At 47.4% G+C, this 23,361-nt stretch overlaps 1 protein-coding gene across 1 annotated transcript in view; it reads left to right on the top strand.

The window, feature by feature from the left end:
- Nucleotides 1–22,992, top strand: part of LOC119397473 (uncharacterized) — a 69,109-nt gene extending 46,117 nt beyond the window's left edge. Inside the window, exons 27-35 of the mRNA XM_049416578.1 lie at nt 612–2,374; nt 5,913–6,085; nt 6,664–6,783; nt 13,697–13,783; nt 15,577–15,708; nt 17,066–17,309; nt 19,525–19,654; nt 19,782–19,938; nt 22,578–22,992. Of these exons, the coding sequence (XP_049272535.1) occupies nt 612–2,374; nt 5,913–6,085; nt 6,664–6,783; nt 13,697–13,783; nt 15,577–15,708; nt 17,066–17,309; nt 19,525–19,654; nt 19,782–19,938; nt 22,578–22,685 (2,914 nt within the window). The 3' untranslated portion in view covers nt 22,686–22,992. The remainder of the gene's footprint in view (nt 1–611; nt 2,375–5,912; nt 6,086–6,663; nt 6,784–13,696; nt 13,784–15,576; nt 15,709–17,065; nt 17,310–19,524; nt 19,655–19,781; nt 19,939–22,577) is intronic.
- Nucleotides 22,993–23,361: the final 369 nt, after the last annotated feature.

Genomic DNA, 23,361 nt, shown 5'->3' with positions numbered 1-23,361 from the left:
CTGGGTGTATCCATTTTTCCTCAGTTTTTCTTATCTTTCAAGGTGTTCATGGAAATGTAGCTTTGCAAATTATCTGATGGCTCAGCTACGTTAGATTTGCGAGTGCTATTTTTGGCACATGCTGCTTATTGGGGATTTTGTTATAGGGCCATCTTAACGTGTATCGAACTGTGCGCTTATGTGTATTCCAAATAGCTTTTAGATTATTATTATTATATGGTAGCCACATATGGCAAGTCATATAGTATGTCGTAATGCTTAAAATTGTGGCAGATCAAGCAGATGTGAAGAAAGCTTTTAACAAATGCTGCAGTCTCCACCACCACAGCACACCAGGCAGGTGCATATCTACTCATAATACCAAACCTTGGTTGATTGTGATGCGTGCTGCTGAGCTAGCCTTGTTCATACTTTTCTGTAACCAAGGTTCTTTGCAGCAGTCCTCTCAAGTACCCTCCTTGGGTTGGCACTGAACACCTAACAATTCGAAATAACTACAATTTGAACAGTATTCTGTTTTATGTTATGTGTTCTGTATATCTTCTTCCGATTGCAAATGTTGTCTTGCTCACAAACGCCAGCAGCTCCTCTGATGTCTTGCCCCTTTATAGGTCTCTCGTGGAAGACGTACCCACCCTGAAAGGGCATTTGGTCGTCCGGCCAAAGCAGTCCATTGTTCAGGCTTATGAGGAGTCCAAGGTCGAAGGGAGGCGGAAGAAACGGCTGGCCGTCACAATGCCGGGCCAAGCGCCACCACCCGTAGACCTGCTTCCTCGGCCTCAGCCACGCATGCCTCATCAGCCAGCCCACAGTTCCACGACCCGAAGGCCTGCAATGGCACTGCTGGCTGCTCTGGAAATGCACATGGCCGAGCCTCCCAAGGAACCCGCCGTGGAGGAACGCCCCAAAAAGGACTACGTGCCAGTGCACGTGACGTATCCAGAGTCCCCGCAGCGTTTCTACGTGCGGCTTCTGGATGAGAAAAAGAATTTCAAGGCTCTTTCCGCTAGTCTCCAAAGTGCCTGCAATGTCAACAAAGAAGCCAAGGATGATTGGGAGGTTGGCCAGTGGTGTGCAACCAAAGGCTCTGGCCATCACTGGATGCGTGCCAAGGTCGTGGAAGTAAAAGAGGAGGAACTGCGCGTGATTCTCGTCGACAGTGGCGGGCAGGTCGTCGTGCCGAGGGGCGAAGTTGTCTCACTGCCAGAGGCTCTGGCTCAGCTGCCGTCATTTACCCGAGTGTGCCACCTGGCAGACATGATTCCCGCGGGGGGCAGCAAGAGCTGGTCCAAGACTGCGGAAGAGGCGTTTGCCGACCTGCTGTCCAGGCCTAACAGGAACTTCATGGTGAAGGTTGGAGAGGAGCTGGACGGCTCCCTTCCGGTTGACATCATGATGGAGGAAGTGCATGAGGCTGGTGCCTTGGAGCCCATGCGCAAGGAGTACAAGAGTGTGAGGGAGGCATTGAAAGAAATGGGCTATGGCTTCATTTCCAAGAAGAGGCGCTTAAACAATGAGTCGGCTGCAGAACCGGCAGAGGCCAGTCCTTCAATCAAATTGAAGGCTGCCCGTGACATGGAGGCTACTCCAAGTGAGGTGAAGACCACTGGTGACGGCAATAGTGATGCACCAAAAGAGCCTGTGGTGTCTGAGAATGTCACAGAAAACATTACAGCTTCGCCGAGTAAAGATGCAGAACAAGAGCCCGCAAAAGTGGAAAGTATACCTGATGAGGTTTCTCATTCCAAGGAGGCAGTTTCGGCTGCTTCGTCTGTGAGCAGTGAAGCGTCAGAGTCGACTCTACCCTCTATGAAAGTTGAAGAGGCTTCTCTTAAAGCCTCAACAAATGTTGAGGAATCCACTGAAGCCTCTACAAATGTTGAGGAGGAATCCACTAAAGCCTCTACAAATGTTGAGGAGGAATCCACTAAAGCCTCTACAAATGTTGAGGAGGAATCTACTAAAGCCTCTACAAATGTTGAAGAGGAGTCCACTAAACCAGCCTCAAATGTTGAAGAAAGCAATGAACAGCCGGATGCAGTAGCGTCAAAAAGCTGCGACGATGTGGCCATATGTTCTCCATCATCAAATGACACGGAAGCAGTTGCAACGCAGTTGGACGGCGCGACGGATGAGGCTGCTCACAGTGAAAAGAACAAAGACAAGGATGCAGAAGACGAAAGTGTAACAGATTCGTCGCCATCGGTGTGCTCGAGCGATGACATTCAAGAGGAGACAGATTTTTTGGTTATCCACGATGATCAGCCGCTGTTCCAGTGGCGGCCTCGATCCTTCCCCAAGGAAAAACAGCTGATGGTGATGCCGTCCCACATTGATGAAGATGCAGTGGTCTACGTGCAGATACTTAAGAACGGTATGTAAATAACCACTGTAAAACCTTTACAGAGCTCGTTTTTGTTAAGTGTGCAATACAGCAAACTTTTAGTTTAAGCTGTTTGGGAGGCTCTGGAAACTATTGAAGGTAGTGTGTACAAGGATTAAAAGTAGGAGTGTGCGAATATTCGAACTGTTGAATATTTTTCTAATAGTGTTTGCTGTTCAATTTGATTTGCACTGGAATTTTGCTATTCGAAGTATTCGAACTTCCGGAAAACGAATATAGTGGTTTAATTAACTATGGCTTTCATGTTCCCAACTCGTAAGAATATGCTCAGGGATCCTCTGCAACATTTTTCTGTAGTTAAACTTGGAAGTAGTCGAAAACTACTTGAGAAATATTTGAAAAATATTCTTTTCTATTGACACTCAAACTTTAATATTCAAATTCACTTCGCACCCAAAATTTTGCTATTCGCACAGCTCTAATTAAAAGGTAAGGTTATAGCAGCGTTCGCAGTGTCTGACTGCGACAGAACAAATGCTTCAAGGTGGACCACATTTATATAAAATTCCATAGACACCAAGCACAGGACTCCAGTAATAAAACTGCGCATGCCTTAGTTCCTTGGGTGTGCTACCATTATGAAATGAATAGCAAAAGTTGGCTGGTAGACTTCCATGACAAACAGCATATCTTAGTATATGTATGCTACTTGCAGAAGCATTCTTTAAAATTTTTTTGGAAAGAAGGACACTATTGAGGAAACACCGAGTGGGTTGATGTACAAGCTGCACCCAGCACATGGCCAATTAATATGGATGTGGACTGCTGTTTGCCTTTTCTTTTTTTTTTATAGGCCTTTGTGTATCACATAAAGGCCGTTGGTTACATGTGTAAAAAGTAGATTTGTGGGAATATTAATAATTTTCTATGTTTTGGATTAACTAATGCAAACGTGAAACACTGCCTTTGATACTGCTCACATCCAAGACAAGCCACTTGCAAATTTGTTTGCGGTCACTGCCCAGTTTTCCAGGCTTTGCATCCTCACGGCACTGCCGCCTTACGTATAAGAAGCAATGTCCATATGTTGTCTCTTTCAATTTTTTTGGACTTATTCTTGTGAGCGGTGGTCAGAAAAAACATCAGCCTGCAGCCTTGACAAAAGTCATTGTCATTCGGGTGCTGCCACCTTCATACTCTCGCTTTCAGGGTTGAGGTGGTTTCTTTGTTTTTGTGATAACTGTATATGGCTTTGCAACAGATCATAAGTACAGTAAAAGCTTGTTAATTCGACCCCCGTTAATTTGGAAAATCGGATGATAGGACATGTTTTCTGGCCCCGGAAAGCATATGTATTGTTTAATGTAGGGGTGTGCGAATAGTGAAATTTCATCTCGAATCGAATAGTGCCGAATAGTGGCCAAAAATATCGAATATCGAATAGTATGTATATTTACTCGAAACTTGTACCGCCATTTACAACAAGACAAAGGAAAAATCAGGGACGCTGTGGATTGGTGGCAGCTTTATTATGCGCTTGTCCGGAAGGGTATTTTTCTTCTGCTTTTATGAGTGCGCAGGCATGTTCATAGAAGAGCCGTCACTCCAGTTAGCAGGGGCACTCCTAACCTCTTAATGGCTAAAAGAAAGGGGGTACGGTTGCTAGTTTTTTTTCTCCTGTCGTCTTGGGATACGGCTTCAATTGTGCTTCATCTATTGTCGTGCAATTGTGCTTTATCTCCATGGATACTCGGGCCCAACAATCTTCGGGCGCCCATTGACAGCAGCGTTTTAACTACGCAGCGGAACAATGGGAGTTTTTGAACGAGTGGTGCAGCACAGCAGTGACGACTGCACAGCGTGAACAAATTTTCATATGTGAACCCAATCACCGAGGGTTTCGCGGGCTGAAGTTAGGATGTACTATGGTGCCTGCAGCATACGTGACCGAACTAGGCAAGGAAAGTCAGTGCCTTCGTTTCAGAGGCGAAGTTGGGAAGAGCTTGACAGTTTTCTCATGTTTTTTTTTTTTTTTTTTTTTTTTACGTGTGGAAATTACATAATCTCCTTTAAAATAAACATGCGCTCGCTTTTGTACCAGGATATCGGTGAAAGTTTTAACGAAAGGCCTACTGTACCGATGTTAGCGTTAGTTTTACCTACCCCACCGGTCCTAGCCAAGTTGCTTCATTGGCCTTTGTGGCTTTTTAGATATTTGTCCTGTTGAATTATTCGAAACTTTGAATACTAGCTATTCGAAAGTGGAATCAAAGTATTCGGTTAGATATTATTCGATTCGAATTTGAAGTTCGAATATTCACACACCCCTAGTTTAATGGCATCAAGCTCTCATTAATTCGGTCATATTTGGTCGCAACCCGGTTAATTTGGACAATATTTGAAGCGGGCCAAGCACAAAGCACAGCAAATGTGCGATGCAAAGCAGCTAAAACAGCGTTCGCGAACAAACGAAAAGGTCACGGACCTTCAGAAAGGCGTGGTCACCATCCACACTCTTGCCAAAATTGCGTTGTTGAGAACTGTGGCACAAAACATGGGGGTCTTGAGCTGTGGTCACATTGTGAATGAAGTTGAGAACGACGAAAATTACTGATTTTACACTACTCTCTTGTGCAAAATAAGTACTGGATTTACGTATTCGTCAAGAAAATAAAAATGCATTGATGTAAAGTAGACTCTTGTTTATTGTTTTCTTGATACTTTCAATAATTCGGAATTCGGTTAATTCAGACATTTTTCCCGGTCCCGTGAAATCCAAAATATTGAGCTTTTACTGTATTATAAGTTTGCTTGCCAATGCCCCATAAAGTACCTGACAGCCAAGACAGTGTGGCTGAGATGAGAATTCTCGGCTAGCCAGCATGCATTCGTGTATTTTTGTACACGTTTTTGCTTTCACGCAATTTTCTGGGAAAATATGCGAAAGTCAAATTGCTCTTTCACTAAAAGAAAGTATGACACACGTTTTTAGGTTTGTCAACTGTTGTGACGATGTTTTATGCAAATCGTGCAAGTATTTGAGCTACTACTGAGAAATTATTTGTCACTAAGAGATTTTGAATGCCGCGTCAGTCATTTAGTACAAGCACCTTTAAATTGTTGTGCATGCTACGTATTGGTCATGCAGCCTATTCTATCAAGTGCCCATTGAGGTGGCTTAGTGATTGTAGCGTTGCACTGCTAAGCACGAGGGTGTGGCTTCGATTCCCATCCACAGTGATTGAGTTTCGATGGGTGTAATGCAAGTGCGCCCGTGTGCTTCAGTTTAAGTGCACATTAAACAAGACCACGTGATCAAAATCAGCCTGGAAGCACTCCACAGTGACGGGGTGCCTCGTAACCCTATCGTGGTTTCGTCACGTAAACCGAGCTGAAATCTAACGCACATCTCAATTGTCTCTTATAGGCTTGTACTCTTCCCCTAGCTGATTTCGGCCAGACTCTTCTGGCACGAAAAGAAAAACACGCTTTATTATTTTGTCTTTTTTTTATCTGTGAAATGCCTGCACATTTACTTTTTTCTCCCCCCCCCCCACCCCATCTTTAGAGGAGCTCGAGACCTACAAGGTACTGAAAGAGGAACTGCAAAAGACATATTGCAATCGATCGAAGCCACAGCATCGCACCTTGCGCATTGGGCAGGCCTGCATCGCACGCTACTCGCTGGACAAGTTTTTCTATCGGGCAGTCATCCTGAACTCTGGAGAGAAAGGCATAGAGGTTCGTCCCCTTATTCACCGCCGACGTTTCAGTCGTTGAATTTGAGTAATAAGTGTGTAAATGGGCTATGAGCTCTCCTATCGGGCTTCTGAACCACTTTTTAATGTACTCATCGATTGGCATAAGAGGGACCATGCAGTATAATGCAAGCTGCATGCTCCGTGACTCAGGAGGCCAGTTGTTTCTGAAAAGTACCCGTTTGGCTTAGCTCCATCAGCGTAACTTAATGAACCGCTTTTGCTATGGTATCTTGTTACAAAACTGCCAGCTGAAGACTCGCATCCACCATGGTGCGGGGGGTATTCTTTCAGGTGATTGTCTCATTACAGCGTTGTTTCTCTTATTGTTGCTTCCATCATTGGTGAAAATGTTACTGGTAAAGTAAACCAATGGTATAATCTCAATGAGTGACCTCGAAAGATGCTACGCACCGCTAAATGACGATTTCCCCACTTGAAAGTTGCTGCGATTTTTTTTTTTTTTTTTAAGCATATGTAGCTGGCACGAAAATTATCACTGCTAAAGTGTCACTTCGATGTAAAAACGTCTGATTGGCTGTCTCGTATCTTCGTTTTTAGGTCCGGTTCGTTGACTATGGCACGTCTGAATACGTGAGCCCTGACTGCATCTTCACCGACCTGATGTTCGAGGATGTGCCCATACTGTGTCTGGAGGTGGAGTTCTATGGTTTGAAGCCGGTGAGTTGAGGGCTGTCTTTCTTTTTCTTTCTGTCTGAGACAGTAATGTGAACTGTTGGGCCTCCTTCAAAAACTGTCAATATTTAAAACAGAGATTCTAAAGCATGTTCGTCATGCCAAGACAAAAGGTATATGGACTGATCCCACCAAAGAGGCATTTGGAGTCGTTGGTTCAGCAAAACCTCAATATAGTGAACATCAAGAAATCTGTAATTTAAAGAACTGTATTCATTCCCCAATCCCAGCTTTATTGAAACTAGTGTTTTTTGTGTGCGTGTGATTTAGCAAAGTGTAGTTTTGACTTAAGAAAGTCCTTGTGTACTGCATATGTGCACCCGGTCCCGGTATGAGAGATGAGATAGGCGAACTTAAGTTGACATGGAATCCGTCATCTGCAGATGACTTTCACAATCAACTGTTGCTGACAAGAGGCAAAAGAACATCATTGTACCATCAGTTTTTGTTGCATAAAAGTCAACTTTGCCCCTCTACCTGTGGTTCGGTCTTTCACGTTTCCGTGTCGAGTTTGACGTGACGAGCCGGTTTCTGTCATAAACTTGGTAAGCCGAAAGTGATTTTCGGAGGAGCGCACTTAACCCTTTCAGACGCCACCTATGAAGAACTGTCTGTAAATGCATCAAATCGATACAACGTTACTTCAAGGCACTCGATATTCTATTGCAACAAAAATGTCATAATTCGCTAACTTATTTGTGTTATAGTGATTATTCCCAATTAAATTGTGATTAAATATCTTATAAAGATGTTTATTGGCGGACACTCGGCGAAGATGAACGACAGCGACAGTCAAGGCGGGGCCGACTCTGCGCGAGCTGCGCTCTGTCCGAAGAGGGCAACCCACTAGAAGGGGCCGGAGAGGACGACCCACTTCAGGGTTCCAATAAGCTTCGCTACAATTACTCCGGGTGCGAAAAGGGAGCCGCCTGGCATAGAGTTTCCTACAATACTTGCTAGAGGGAACTCTGGCGCTAGTGTCTATGGGAGCTGCAACGCATGGGGCTTCAGCCAGCATGGGAATGATGGGTAGTCCACGGATTTGTCTAAACTTCGTTCTTTCGGCTCCGTTTGGCTCCGCGTCGCCTGCATCCGCTTTGTCGCAAAACGAAGTTCAGCAAAAGTCAGCAGTTCCACTTCAGCGCTTTAACCTTTTTAGGCTCACCAATTCAAATCTGGTCATGAAGTTCACAACGATCCATTCTTTTATCCGAAAGAAAACCAAAACATAGCAATAAACAAAGCCACAAGTGCGCTCGAAGCCCGCAAGTACGAAGACTAGGCAAATCCGTGTACTACCCATCATTCCCATGGTGGCTGAACGATCGCAGCGCCAGAGTTTCCTCTAGGTAATTGTAGGAAACTCTATGCCGCCTGGCGACCTAACAACTTGTCACAATGAGCGGGTCATGGTACGCCTTGAGGCGCTCCACGTTTACAATGTCGCGCCCTCGACGGCGCATGTCCGAGGATGGATCGGTGGGTTCGATCAGGTAGTTTACAGGGGATGTGCGTTCAACGACACGGTAGGGGCCTTCGTATTTGGGCAGTAGTTTTGAAGAGAGGCCAGGTGCAGTGGTAGGGATCGAGAGCCATACGAGCGCTCCAGGGAGGAACGTCGGCTCAGAAGTGATTCTGTCACCGCTAATGCTCCTCTGTCGCTCTTGGTCATGCGTAGTGAAGGTCTTGGCAAGTTCGCGACACTCTTCAGCAAGTCGGGCGGTAGCAGAAATCGGCGCACACTCAGACCGATCCGGCTTGTATGGAAGGATTGTGTCGATTGTGTGCGAGGGGTGCCTGCCATACAATAAGAAAAAGGGAGAAAAACCAGTGGTGCTCTGAGCGGCGGTATTGTAGGCGTAGGTGACGAAGGGCAGAATGGCATCCCAATTGGTGTGATCGGCGGCGACGTACATGGAGAGCATGTCGCCGAGCGTACGGTTAAAGCGTTCGGTGAGGCCATTCGTCTGCGGGTGGTAAGCAGTAGTTTTGTGGTGAACAACGTTGCACTCCTTTAGAATGGCTTCGACGACTTCTGACAAGAAGACACGGCCTCGATCACTGAGAAGCTCCTGAGGTGGACCGTGACGTAGCATGAATCGGTGGAGCAGGAAGGAGGCCACATCGCGCGCTGTAGCCGCTGGGAGGGCGGCAGTTTCGGCGTATCGCGTGAGGTGGTCTACAGCGACGATGGCCCAGCGGTTACCAGCGGATGTCAGAGGAAGTGGCCCATACAAATCGATGCCAACACGCCCAAACGGCCGGTCAGGGCAAGGTAGAGGTTGCAGACCTGTCGGCGACAGGTGCGTTGAAGTCTTGCGGCGCTGACAATCGATGCAGGAGCGAACGAACTTCTGCACGTAGCGGTACATCCCTCGCCAAAAGTACCGTTGGCGGATGCGGTGGTAAGTTTTCGATACCCCAGAATGCGCACACTGCGGATCAGAGTGGAACGACTCGCATATGTCAGAACGCAGACTTCGGGGTATTGCTAGTAGCCACTGGCGGCCGTCGCCGCTGTAGTTGCGTCGGTGGAGGAGGTCGTCGCGAACGGCGAAATGGTGGACTTGACGACGCAACGCGCGAGTTGGTGGTGTTGCCGACGGATCAGTCAGCAAGTCTATCAGTGAGGCAATCCAGCGATCCTTGCGCTGTTTGGTAGCGATGGTGTGAATGTCGATGGAAGAAACGGCAAGGGGAGACACTGAGCTGTGGGCACTGTCGTCAGGCAAGGGAGAGCGCGACAGGGCGTCGGCGTCAGCATGCTGGCGTCCGTTGCGGTACAGTACGCGGATGTCGTAGTCTTGCAGGCGAAGTGCCCAACGGGCGAGACGGCCTGAGGGATCTTTCAATGATGACAACCAGCACAGCGCATGATGGTCGGTGACGACATCAAATGGGCGACCATACAAATAAGGTCGGAACTTCGTAAGGGCCCAGATGATTGCCAGGCATTCTTTCTCCGTGACGGTGTAATTGGTCTCGGCTTTAGTAAGCGTGCGACTTGCATATGCCACGACATATTCCGGAAACCCAGGTTTGCGCTGTGCAAGGACAGCGCCGAGGCCCACACCGCTGGCGTCCGTGTGTACCTCTGTAGGGGCCGCAGGGTCGTAGTGGCGTAGTATCGGAGGAGACGTCAACAAACGACGAAGCTTCGCGAAAGCGGCGTCGCACTCTGACGACCACGTATTGAGGGGCCCGTTGCTGCCAAGGAGCTTCGTCAGCGACGATATGATGGTCGCGAAGTTTCGTATGAAGCGCCGAAAGTAGGAGCATAGTCCTACGAAACTGCGCAGTTCTTTGACGGACGTAGGTTTGGGGAACTCTGTCACGGCCCGAAGCTTGGCTGGATCGGGGAGAATTCCGTCCTTGGATACGACGTAGCCTAGTATTGTCAGCTGCCGTGCTGCAAATCGGCACTTTTTTAGGTTCAGTTGTAGCCCGGCGTCGCTCAAACGCGTCAAAACAAGCCGCAGGCGTTGAAGATGCGTGGAGAAGTCCGGGGCGAAAACGACGACGTCGTCGAGGTAGCACAGGCACGTGTGCCATTTCAAGTTGCGCAGAACGGTGTCCATCATGCGCTCAAATGTTGCGGGCGCATTACACAGCCCAAACGGCATGACGTTGAATTCGTACAAGCCGTCGGGTGTGACAAACGCTGTCTTCGGTCGAGCGTCATCAGCCATGGGGACTTGCCAGTACCCTGAGCGCAAATCGAGCGATGAAAAGAATTCTGCTCCTTGCAGGCTGTCAATGGCGTCGTCTATTCGAGGGAGGGGATAAACGTCTTTACGGGTGATCTTATTGAGTCGTCGGTAGTCCACGCAGAACCGCACAGAGCCGTCCTTCTTCGCAACGAGAACGACAGGAGACGCCCATGGGCTGTTTGAGGGTCGAATAACATCGCGGCGAAGCATGTCTTCGACTTGCTCGTTAATTACACGACGCTCTGCAGGAGATACGCGATAGGGACGTTGCCGCAGTGGTGGTTGGGCGCCAGTGTCGATGCGATGCGTGACAGCAGACGTGCGGCCGAGAGAAGTTTGCGCGACATCGAACGAAGAACGAAATTCTTCCAACAGGCACAGAAGCTGGGAACGCTGGACCGACGTAAGGTTGTCAGCAATGGAGGAAGCAAACACGTCAGCGGGTGACGAGTCGGATGTGGTAACAGCACTGAGCGTACGGGAGCTGGCACAGTGCGTGTCACCCGGTGCGTCCATAACTTGTGCGTCTTCGAGGGCTTCCGCTCTGCCAAGACATTCCCCGCGCACCAACCTAACAACGTACGGGGATGGGTTCGTAACGAAAATATCGGTGTCGCCCTGAGTGACTTGCACGGTCGCAAATGGCACCAGCAAACCTTTCCTGGTGAAAACGCGGTCAGAGGGAGAAAGGAGTGCAACGGTGTCGGAGAGACCGGTGCAATAGACGGGGACAGCCGTTGACGAGTTTGCAGGAACTGTTGTGTCATCTTTGACGAGTACTTTGGTCGCAGCCGATGGACTATTTGCCGGTGCCAAATTGGAGAATGGTGAGAGCTCTATTTCGGCTGGTGCGCAACGAATTACGGCATCGTGGCGAGCGAGAAAATCCCAACCCAGGATGACGTCGTGAGAGCATGAAGAAATGATGATGAATTCGACGGCGTACAGAGCGTCCTGAATGATGACACGGGCTGTACACACCGCTGTCGGGGGAATACTTTGGGCGCTGGCTGTACGGAGGGAGAGCCCGGAAAGCGGCGTCGTCACTTTTCGTAGTAGTCGGCTAAATTTAGCGTCCATAACGGATACGGCAGCTCCAGTGTCCACAAGGGCCAATGTGCGCACGCCATCTACAAACACGTCTACTACGTTCGATGGGCTTTGCTGAGGGCTTTGGCAGTTCGATAGCGTCGCAGCCCTTGCCTCTTGGACTGCGACGACTAGTTTTCCTGGTCGCGCGCGACCGGATGGGGCCGCATCGGTGACAGTGAGCGGCGTCTTGGGGACGGCGAACGGCGGGTAGATGGAGACGGGCCTGACGTCGGTGACATAGGCGGCGGCGGCTCGTAATATGGGTGGCTGGACTGGCTGGTGACGGTCAATCCGAATCGAGGCGCCTGCATGTGATTGCAATAGCGGGCGACGTGACCGGCGCAACCACACGCAAAACAGATGGGGCGGTTGTCGGAAGTGCGCCATCGGCTTGCCGGGCTAGGTCCCATCCATGTCGCAGGACGCGAGGGACGGGGTGGCTGCTGATATGACTGCATGGTGGGCTGCAGTCGTGGCGTATGGATGATGTCGGCGTACGCAGCCGGCACACTCTCTTCGAAGGCCTGAGGCCTTGCGACGGCTCCGGCGTAAGTATGTGGGGGAACCACAGGAATCGCTGGAGGCGGCCTGGCGACAACTTGCGCGTAACTGAGCGGCACAGTCGCCCGAGGGGGCTGGTGGTATTCCGGCATGACCTCCGCGATTTCCTGCTCAATAGCCCGGCGTAGGGGAGGCAGCAGTGTGCTCGACGGCTGTTCAACAGGCTGCGGGTGAGCGAAGGCCAGTAGAGAGAACTGGCGGGCAATCTCCTCGCACACGAAGGACTTGATTTCGGCGAGCAAGACGGAGTGGTCCGAAATGGCCGACATGCCAGCGAGATCAGCGTTGCGTGATGGAGGTCGACGCGTCATCAGCCGCTGCCGGCGCAGCTCCTCGTAGCTTTTGCACAGTGTGATGACCTCAGCCACAGTGCTAGGGTTTTTCGCGAGCAACATGGTGAAGGCATCGTCGTCGATGCCTTTCATGACGTTCCGGATCTTGTCAGACTCAGGCATGGTCGCATTGGCTTTCTTGCACAAGTCCAGGACGTCTTCAATGTAACTCGTGAAAGACTCGCCGGACTGCTGGGCTCGTTCACGCAAACGCTGTTCAGCTTGCAGCTTACGAACGGCAGGGCGGCCAAACACGCCGACGATGGCGGTCTTGAAAGCGGACCACGTAGTGAAATCGGAAGCGTGGTTGTTGTACCATAGGCTTGCGACACCCGCGAGGTAGAAAACCAGGTTGCTTAGTTTTCCGGCCTCGTCCCATTTATTGGGTACGCTGACACGCTCGTAAATCGCGAGCCAGTCCTCGACATCGGTGCCATCCGCGCCGGTGAAAACAGGAGGGTCGCGGATACGGGGGACACCGGGCAGGGGGAGGCGCGGGTCGGTGCAGGGGGAGGCGTTTGCTGGGCGGCATCTTGAGTCATGGTAGAGGGCACGGCACGGGATCGCAGCTCCAAGGGCATTGAATGCTGACCGTAGTTGTTTGAAGGGCACAGCACCTCCACCAAATTATAAAGATGTTTATTGGCGGACACTCGGCGAAGATGAACGACAGCGACAGTCAAGGTGGGGCCGACTCTGCGCGAGCTGCGCTCTGTCCGAAGAGGGCAACCCACTAGAAGGGGCCGGAGAGGACGACCCACTTCAGGGTTCCAATAAGCTTCGCTACAATCTATTTATTCTGCAGTCATTCATGCCTTCTTCTTGCATAAATATAGAATCAAATCTCAGGCTAGAAATATAGTGCGAATTCGTTCTCAGTTATGTCAGTTTTGAGCAAAGAAAAATTATACGTTAGACGTGGCTCACAGCAAGCGGCATGTCTAACGACTCGTCGAACATGGTAGTGCTTTCAGCAAAGTAATCGTATACAACAGTACACTGCAAAATTAAGTTAAATGAAGAGAGATTTATTGTGCAGAAGGTTCAATTCATCTAAAGGTCAATGTATCTGGCTCTTTCTTAGCCACTAGTCGATACAAATAACAAAAACAAGTGGTGTACACAATTGTGTACATAGCGTGTCAAATGGTTAAAAGTCCTGTCGGTTTTTCAGCTTTTTCTGCTTCTTTTTTTCCTTTTCAGTTCTCTACTACCGGGAGCTGGCCACTCAAAGTTCTGGACACGCTGCACTACATGGTGGTGGAACAGAACTGTTCCATGGTTGTAAAGGTGTGGCCCCGTCTCCTTGTTGTCAGGATTGCGTTGCACTTTGTAGAGGCTGACACACTTGGGGGCAAAGATTTGATGGGAAACTAGAGAGGAAAATGTGGGAGTTGTTTTAGCAGTGGAGAACTCGTTTACTTCTGTGATGCACACACACACACAAAAAAAAAAAGCCACCGCTCTTTTGCTTTATTTCGTTTATTTCAGACAGCAAGCACAAAGGTGCAAGCAGGAAGGGTAGAATGAAAAGTACAAAATCAGTTTGCTGAATGTGCTGTAGGGGGAAACAAGGCAGAAGGCAAAGCACTAAAATAAAATTTCAGTACAGCTGAGTTATTGGATGGACGTGAAATGATAACGATGTGGCATTCTTTAAGTCTTTTTAAAGCTGCCACGCCGTGTTTTTACTCTTTTTACTTATTTCTTGCCTTATTTTATCCTTTATTTTGGCTTTTTTGTTTTTTTAAGTTATTGAAGTTGAAACTCAAAGTGAGCGTAAGGCCTTAGGTGAGTTAGTAAAAGGTCACTTGTGTCGTGTGCAGCAGCACAGACTTTCTTTTTTCTTTGTTTGGTTTGTTTAGTTCTTGATGTTTATTTCGGTTAGAAATTGCGCCTCAGACATTATTGTATGCCACTGGAGCATGCGAGTGAAAGTTGCCTAGGAAAATGGCAGTCTTCAAAAAGACTCAAATGCTAGCAGTGAGCAGCCAACGTTGATATATACGAGCTTCAGTCATCTCTACTAAGTTGAGGAAATCCTCGAGTGAGCCGTTACAGTTAACAACAGTTTTCTCAAAGTATGAAAATCCAAACATGTTAGTCCTGGCAAAGTATAGGTCTAATGATTTACGATGAGAATGACGTGTTTGGTAAATTGATAATGGTGCCGCACGTGGGCTAGCATCCATGGCAAGACCCTGGTGTAATAATTGGCGTAAATCGTAGGAAGTTTCTTCCCCCTTGAAATTTGCTGTTCGAATTGCTCTCTGCAAGTGAAGTTGCGGAATTCTCTCGGTTGTATGGTGATAGTGTGAAGAGAACAAAATTGTCAAATTCCCGAAAAAATTTGTTGCAAACAGGTTTTCGTTATATGCAGTTTCAGCATGAAAATTTGGAAATAGATGCACAAATTAAACAAAAGGGGAACTGAAGGCAGAGCTCTTCTAAAATATTTATTTAGCAGCAAAAAAAAACAGCGTTATTTGGTGTATTGCTTGTTCGTGAGGGATGGCAATACTGAATGCAAGGGATAGTAATACCGAATGCGAGCTCCGGCAATGCGACGGCTAATCGCGGAGGCCACGTTTGGGCGAACCCGCGGCACGGCACAAGACGCCAAAATGCGTGACAAGACGACATCCTAAGATCTATCGTTGTCACCATGGTGTCGGACAGCTTCCACCAGCGCCTAATCTCCTCAGTAGTGACGACACAGTTGTCCGCATAAAAAAAAAATTGCAAAGCTGCAGGTCGTCAGGGGCTGCTCTATATGAACGCAGTGAAACCACGCACGTGCACACTGCATCGAAAATGAAGAGCGAATGACACAGATACCATGGAATATTCGGAAAAGTGCTCTCCATATGCTATGCTACCCGCATTTTCTTTTCGTGCATTTTCTTGCTTAGCAAGTGTCTTCTCACAGTAAGCATGATGTTTTTAGTCTTGTGAAAGACTAATTTACTAACACGACAAACATTTTTTTTTCTCTTTAGTGCCCCCTTAAACCTGCGGCGTTTCTTTTGCCTCATTCGTTGAATTCCTTCATCCCTTCACCGGAGTTCTGCGTCTCATTTCAGACAAGGCCCACCAAGAGGTCACGTGCCAAAGTGCTTCTCTTCTTGCCCGATGGAGTGTCGCTGTACGAGTTTATGCTGGAGGCTGGATTGGCCTGCAAAATCGTGGAAGAGCCGCTGCCCGACAGTGATGAGGCGAGTGCTTAGTATTAAGCTCAAGCGTTATCCACATGCGTTGAAAATTTGACGTGAAAATAAGATGACTGAAAGGAGACCACATGGGACAAGCTGTGTTTTCCAGGGTTTCTTACTGTGATGGAGGAATTGTGGTGATGATAATCGTAATAAAATAGAATAGAGGGAACAGAAATGTCACATGTCTTAAGACTACCTTATTAACAACTCAGAAAATGCAAAAGTGTTTGTCATGAATGTGTGTTTGTGTGTGTGTGTGTGTTAGAGAGAGAGAAATGATAGGTGTAACATTAAGAGATCAGAGGAATGCAGAATGGGTCGGGGACAAACAGGCGTAGCAGATATCCTAGTTGACATCAAGCCAACAAAATGGACTTGGGCTGGCCATGTAATGCATAGGACAGACTACTGGTAGGCTGTAAGAGCAACAGAATGGCTACCAAGGGATGGTTAACGCAGCCAAGGACGGTGGAGAGCTAGATGGAGTGATATAATTCTCAGGGATAAAATTTCAGGGATAAAAGTTCTCAGGGATAAAATGGAATCAGCTCGCACAGGACAGGGTAAACTGGAGGTCATTGGGAGAGGCCTTCGTCCTGCAGTGGACTAACACAGGCCGAGAATGATTATGTACAGGGTGTCCCTAATATCACGCAGCATGATTTTTAAAAAAAAAATGAACATAGTTACGCGAAGCACACCTAGCGCATACTGTTCCCATACTGTAGTAGCCACTACTAATTTTTTCGTTAATGAGGTTTAGTTAATTCATCCTAATTATGTTTCTAACTCGACAAATACTCGCCTAATCATTAAAATGTCAACGAGGCATATGTAGGCATGTTCGAACGCCATCTAACTGTGCTATTTTCAACAACATACTAATTGCGTGCTCGCTTTTTTTTTTTTTTTGGTTAATAAAGAAAGCCTGCAAAATCTGAAATTTGTTTATTTGTTGTATACAGCTTGCAAACTCGTGCCTAGTAAAGGAAAGACTGAGAACATGCGCTGCTCGGTGCAGAAAGATAACGGCAAGCACGGATGTCGGGCGTCGACGAATCTGCTCATCTGTGAAATGCGTCGTCTTTTATACATGCCTTATCAAACCTTCCAGCGTTATCGTTGGTGCTCACATTAGATCTAGAATAATATTACTCGTGGCCTGCACGTAATCTTGACAGAACAGTCTGAAGCAATCGTGAAGTTTCTGAACACGGCGGCGCGGCCTGCGACGAGTGGGGGTAGCAGTTTTTGTGAGTGAAACTCGATCACATGAAAAGCGAAGGAATAGGCATGCGTGGCAACACGCCTAATGTGTTGTAAAGGCTTGCCCCTTCTCTCGCATTTCTCAACACAGGTGGACGATGACCTCATCCCCTGTCCCTATCAGACCTTGAAATTTCCCGAGGAAGGTGTGTTTCCCGTCATAGTGACAAACCTGGATGACGCCGACCTGGGGTGTATACAGCTTGCAAAGTTTGCCAATCCATCAAATGACGAGCAAGAAGCCATAAATGCCTCCATCGATGCCTTCAACGCCATGGCCGAGGCCTTGCAGAAAGTGGCCGACGACTGCCCCCTCTTGCTGGACACAAGTTTAGGTGAGTGCAGTAAACTGTGAGTAGCGATGCACCGCTGAGCGCGGTTCACCTGGACAAGCTGAAGTTTTGCGTTGCTTCGCCTATTCGATGTTGCACGAGTGCGGGAGGGACTTGAGAGTGAAGTGAGGAGTCATCGAGCGGTGAATCGAAAATTGATCGGCAAAGCATTGCAGGACGAAGAGGACAGAACGGATTACAAAGCTAGCACTGTTCAACCATTGTTCATTTATTGTTACAGGTCTCCATGTTTGTTTGTTGTTCGTAGGTTTGTTTATTCACTTACGTATTTGACATATCCTCTGCCCATGGCACTGCCGCGGTGGTCGTAATTTCTCGAGCCCTCCACTACAGCATTTATCATACCATATTTTCTGATGTATAACCCGCACAAATTAAACAAAAAATTTGGAGCTGAGGTCGGGGTGTGGGTTATTCATGAATTTTGGTACACAAGTTGGCTTCATGGCACTGGTTCACGGTGATGCAAGGAGGCGGCTTCACAGTAACGTGAGGGGCTTTTTCTTTTTCTTTCTTTTTTTTTTCTTTGTGGTTTGTAGTTCCGGGTGCAGGTCATATGCCGAGGCAAATTATGTGCGAGAAAATGTGGTAATAATGTTGTAGCTTTGGCACATTAAAACCCAAGAGTTATTATTACTGTAAATCCCTGGGGAGACTGGGTTACATATCATGTAAATTCATGTATCGTGTAAATTCATATCACATGATTCATGTAGAAAGAAAAAGAAATACAATGAAACATGCTGTATTATATGATATAAGCGGCAAGTAATAAACACAAAAGAAATCTTGAGAAAAGGAAAAATAACTGGAGCCATCGCAACACGTGTAAAAACGAACGGTTGGGGAAGGCATATGTCAGATGACTGGGCAGGATTATTTCAGTGAAGGTGCGTAGTTAAAAAAAATTAAGAAGTTTACACTAGCCGTGTAAAGCTTAAGAAACAGCGAAGCTGATCGATCTTAGGGGCTTAACGTGGCCTTCTTGATTGATACTAGGTTCCTTGGCGTAGACAGAGTCAAACCACAGTCTGTCACAGACCTTGCAGGGATGTCGAAACTCCAGCGGGAGAAACTAACGTGCAAACCTGGCTGTGGCACCCCCGGTAGAAGTGCGGGCCTTTCGTTGCTCTTACTCTGCTAGCACCACGCCAGGCAAACTCGGCGCCTGTCTTCGTCGGTGGACGTGGCATGGCGGTTGGCTGTTCCTGGCCGGCTAGGCGAGGAGGGCTTTTTGCAGACGGCAGACGTTTTACCGCAAGCTTTAAGAGCTTTGCTCTTAAACGAGAAAAGTAGTAATTGGAAGCGGAAACTGTGTCAGCGAGTTGGCGACTACCACTATTTGAATGAGTGTCGTACAAAGGAATAAGAAAAGGTGTTTGTGTTTCAGAAAATGCATCTGGCCTTGTGTTTATGATCAGAGATTAGTGATAAGTCTGTGGCATTAACTTGGTACAGGGTGACAAGGCCTTATGAGGAAAGGGCGAACGGGTAAAAACTGATAATGCAGTGATGAGATTGGTGATGACAGTACAGTGTCTTTCCATTGTGTCGCATTCAGTTTTGACTCCAGGAGGCCTTTGAATAACACGAGAGTGTTCATTGGTTGGCTTCCAGCTCGTAATGTTTGCACAATAAGTGACGCTATCTAGTAAGAGAATGCTCTGCATTTACGTCAATGGCTACAAGTGGCGCTGGCAAAGTTACACATAAACATCCAAGAAAGATGACTGGGGAATGGCTGCCATCGTAGCACAATCGGTAAACGGGGGCAAAATGAAAAACACCCCTGTACGTAAATTTAGGTGCATGCTGAATAACCCGAGGTTGTCAAGTTTAATTCAGAATCCACTGCTATGGTGTGCATCAAAATTGTATCGTCATTATGGCACATGAAACTACAAGTTTAAAGAGAAAATAAAAAGCACAATTGGTAGTGCGCTGCACACATAATGTGGAAGTTGTGGGTTTGCATCCCACTGGCAGCAAGTTGCATTTTCGTCCACTTTCATTTCCAATTATCCTGTATTACTCAGACTACAAATAATGTGGCTTATGCTTTACTTGGCTTCATTATCTCCTGGCTTCACATGGTTGTGTCTAAGAAAACATGGGTTGTTCAATCAATTGCCTTTTTCAGAATCAAGTGTCTTTGTGTGTTATTCATGTGACTCCTCTTTCTTTAAATTCCTTCTAGGCGCAGCCTGCATTGGCAAGTATGGCTACGACAAACTGTGGTATCGTGGCATCGTGACTGGCGTCAAAAAGAACAAGGTGACAGTCTTCTATGTCGACTATGGGAACAGCGAATCCATCGCGAAAGAAAAGTATGTCTCCATTCGAATTGTTTGTTGCTTACTTGTTGCATTTTGAAGCGTTGGTTAATGCAGGCCGTTTACTCCCACATTGCTTTCTTTTGAATCAGTGCCTGTCATTGCCTGTGCCTCCTTACAGCTTGCGTGCACTGCCACCCAAGTTTCTGGAGATTCCCATGCAAGCAAAGGCCTGTCGCTTTCACGGTGTCCGCGTCGTTGGTGACAGAAACAAAGCAAGGCTGATGATGTCAGACGTCCTCTTTGATGAGAAAGTTGGGTGCCTTGCAAGAATCAAGGTCAGTATTAATTCCGTTACTTGGTGTTCCTAGAAAAACAAATGAAGTAGTGCCATCAAAAGACTGCAACCTGAACAAAAGTTTTAAAATGGAAGGGACAAGTAATGGAAACTTTCGCATGTATCCTGAAGGGCCCCTGAAACTGTTTTGCGAAATTATGTGAGCGGCTAAGCCACAATTAGAGTAAACCGTTCACGCCAAAATTTACGCAAGACAGCTCTTATCTGGTAGTGACGAACAAAGTTACCTTCTTCCAAAGCTGTACTTTCGGTGCGTCGAAGCCAGCCCCTGTTGTGAACAGTAGGCCGTCGGTATTCACTGAGAACCATCGAAGCGTTTGGTTGAGTACAGTTTCGACCGTCGTTCCACAATAGTGCCGAGCTTGAAGAGTGGTTGTACCTCTTGGGTTAAGAGATTGGTGTCAACCCATATGGCAAGTGTGCCTTTTCTACACACCAAGTTGATGGTTGCTGCAATGATTCACTGCCGCCAGGTTCGCCTGTGACGGTGACTAGAGGTTTAGTAACTGCACCACTGCCTTGAAATTTACACCAGCAGTGAAGTAAAACACACTTGATCACTGCAATAATAACAGCTTCTTGGATAGTCTCCGCAACTGTCCGCTTGTGTATGAAAGATCACAAAGTCTAAATTCTGAATAAGTCTCTTTGATTTCTCGGTCACCAGGTGGCCCGACAAACCTTGCCACTCGCACTTTCTCCTCTGGTAACCTGATACTAACCTGCAAAAACAGTGAAGTTTGCAGACAAACTCTGTCTCTGACAGTGATCACCAGTAAGCAGTCAACTGACAATTTTTGGGCATGCTTGAAAATTCGGACGCTGAAACTCTTCGGCGTCCGATTTTTCGGACTTTTTTTTTCTAACTGCAGATCCCAAACGGCATTAATTGAAGCCCCCACCTCTGCCGCATCTATAATCTTGTAGGTACAAACATGCGCTTGTGTTTGTGGTCGTAGCTGTGTCCGAAAGTCAGCTGTGCCGCAATGCGTAAGTGTAATAGGTTGAAGCAGACCGAAAATCTGAAGTAGTTACTATCGCGGTGCAGTGCAGCGATGTCTTACGGATAAGCAGTGGAAATGCCCGCAGGCGTGATGGCAGCAGGTGGCAAATGCGCCAGTACGACGTAATCGCTGACAACCCTTTATCATAAGCGTATTCAGCTAACTGTTCGATAGTGCATATGGCCTAGCAGAGTTGTGAGCGTACTAAATGTGCCGCGCCACCATTCATGCTGCCTCTTTGTGCAAGACTGCTAAGTGAGCCACACAGATGTGCTGCCTTCACGAAGAAAAGCAGGTCGCCATCGCCACGCCCGTGGGCGGTCAGGAACGGAGTGGGCATAGTGAACACTTTCACGGCAAACACGTGCGTATAGTACAGCAAGTGCCCTGGCAGTTACTGTGTAGGTCAGCTAAGTTGGCGATATGCTGCACACAACTAGGAACGATCTGCTCATGCGGCAGCCAGTGCTGTGTGTTGGGGGAGATTTTCGTACAGTAGCGCATCGTTTACGTGCGCACACGCATCAGGGAAAGCAGGGCGAGTCATCTGCTCTTCCACCACAGCCTCTTCTCGTGTTCTGCATCATCGTTTCCAAACGCTATTTGCAAGAGAGCAGCAATTTTTTCTGCGCTTTGTCAGTATTGGTAGCGCGCATCACGATACTCAAATTTGCAACTGACACTCTGCGCTTTGTCAGTATCTGCAGCGCTCATCACGATACTCAAATTTGCAACTGACACGTTGTTAGGCGGGGTTCGTGGCATTTACCAAATGTATTTATGAGAGCCTAGGCACGCACCAAAATGCTTGATAAGTGTACTGGGAGGCATTAAAGCTATTACGAACGTGGCTGTGGCGATTTGACCGCTTGAGCGAAATAAAAAAAAGCATGGATCCATTTTTTTGGGCTGCCCACCTTTTGGACGATTTCGTGTTCCTTAGGGAGTCTGAAAAATTTGATGTTGACTGTAGTATGAAGATTCTGGTGATACTTTTAAGGCGTGAAGTGACAGTCACAAACACGGAGATCATAGTGTCGATCGGATAACGAGAGCCCGATGCTCACTGTACTGATGCGCTGCATTTGCTCTATTTGCCAGTTGCCTTGCACGTCTACACAATGTCACGGGTTAGCATGTCATTACTAGATATATGGCTTGCCACACAGCAAGGGGGATTCACTGTGCTCAAGAAAAGAAGCCTCGAAATCAACTTTATTGCACAGCTCAAGTAGACATGGAGCACATTGTAACACAAGCAGGTGACACTGGCTGTCTACAAAGAGTTCAAGTGTAGTGGCAAATGGCAACTGAATATTATTCTTTGCTAATGTTTTTCGATCACAACAAATTGCTAAGTTTTAGAAACATTTGTAGACAATGAAGTGTTAATGCATGGTGGTATCATTGTTTCAACGTTTAAGCAATTGGTAGCTTTAAATGCAGCATCGAAGCTCAAGTAGACCAAATAATTGTGCATTTTTTGAAATCTTGGAGGTAGGGCTAACAACCCAACCCCCCTTTGGGGCAACACTGATTGTGCGATTCTTGTGAAATGTGTAGGTTCATCGGTTTCCTCATGTGCTGTCACTGTTGCGCTTTATTTTTGCCGCAGAACAAGGACAGTGATCCCATCGAAATAGACCTCATGAACACCTCGCTGGAGCTCATCTACCAGCCTCTGGCCGACGATGGATGCATCACGATCGACAGAGAACCGTGAAGTGTTCCAGTCGCAGAGCCCCAAGCAAGTCAGCTTCATTGATGGTGCCTCACTTTTGCACTGCCCTGGCAACAAACTTATAGTGAGAAGTTTGTTGCGTGGCACTGGTTCGTAGTTGAGTGTTCCTTTCAGCATACTTCACTTTCACGCGTGCGAGAGAAAAGACATCCTTTGTAAAATCTGAGTCTCTTTTTCCCATTTATAGCTTGTTTTGTTCTTCAGCTAATGCCATGGCTGTATGTTCCATGTTGTTTGTTCATTTCCCACCACTGTGATCTGTATTAAAAGGTGGTTTATTTTCATGCTTCACCTGTGCTTGTGTGTTTAAGGAATTCCTTAACCGGCGAATGATTCTCTATCTCTCTCCCTTTCTGCTGTGCGCAAACACATGGACCCTACATTTGCTTGCATGAAGGCTTGTGTATCTACAGCTCCTATACTGGAAGCTCTAAGCTTGGGAGGCAGATTCGGGAGGCAGTAAACTGCCTCCTGAATCGATTGCCGCAAAAATTTCTCAAATACATCAAGAATGAGCGGAGTTACGGGGGTTTGGCGCACGCTCTCGGCGCTTTCTCTCTTTTCTCGTGCCGACGAGCGCACTGGAAGCTACATAGGGAGGGATGGCATGGAGGAAAGAAGTTACGTCAGCGCGCGTCATGAAACGCAATCGCTCTCC

This window comes from Rhipicephalus sanguineus, chromosome 6 (assembly GCF_013339695.2).
Source record: "Rhipicephalus sanguineus isolate Rsan-2018 chromosome 6, BIME_Rsan_1.4, whole genome shotgun sequence".
NCBI lineage: Eukaryota > Metazoa > Arthropoda > Arachnida > Ixodida > Ixodidae > Rhipicephalus > Rhipicephalus sanguineus.
The sequence above is the reverse complement of the archived record's forward strand: the minus strand, read 5'-3'. Positions and strand labels throughout refer to the sequence as shown.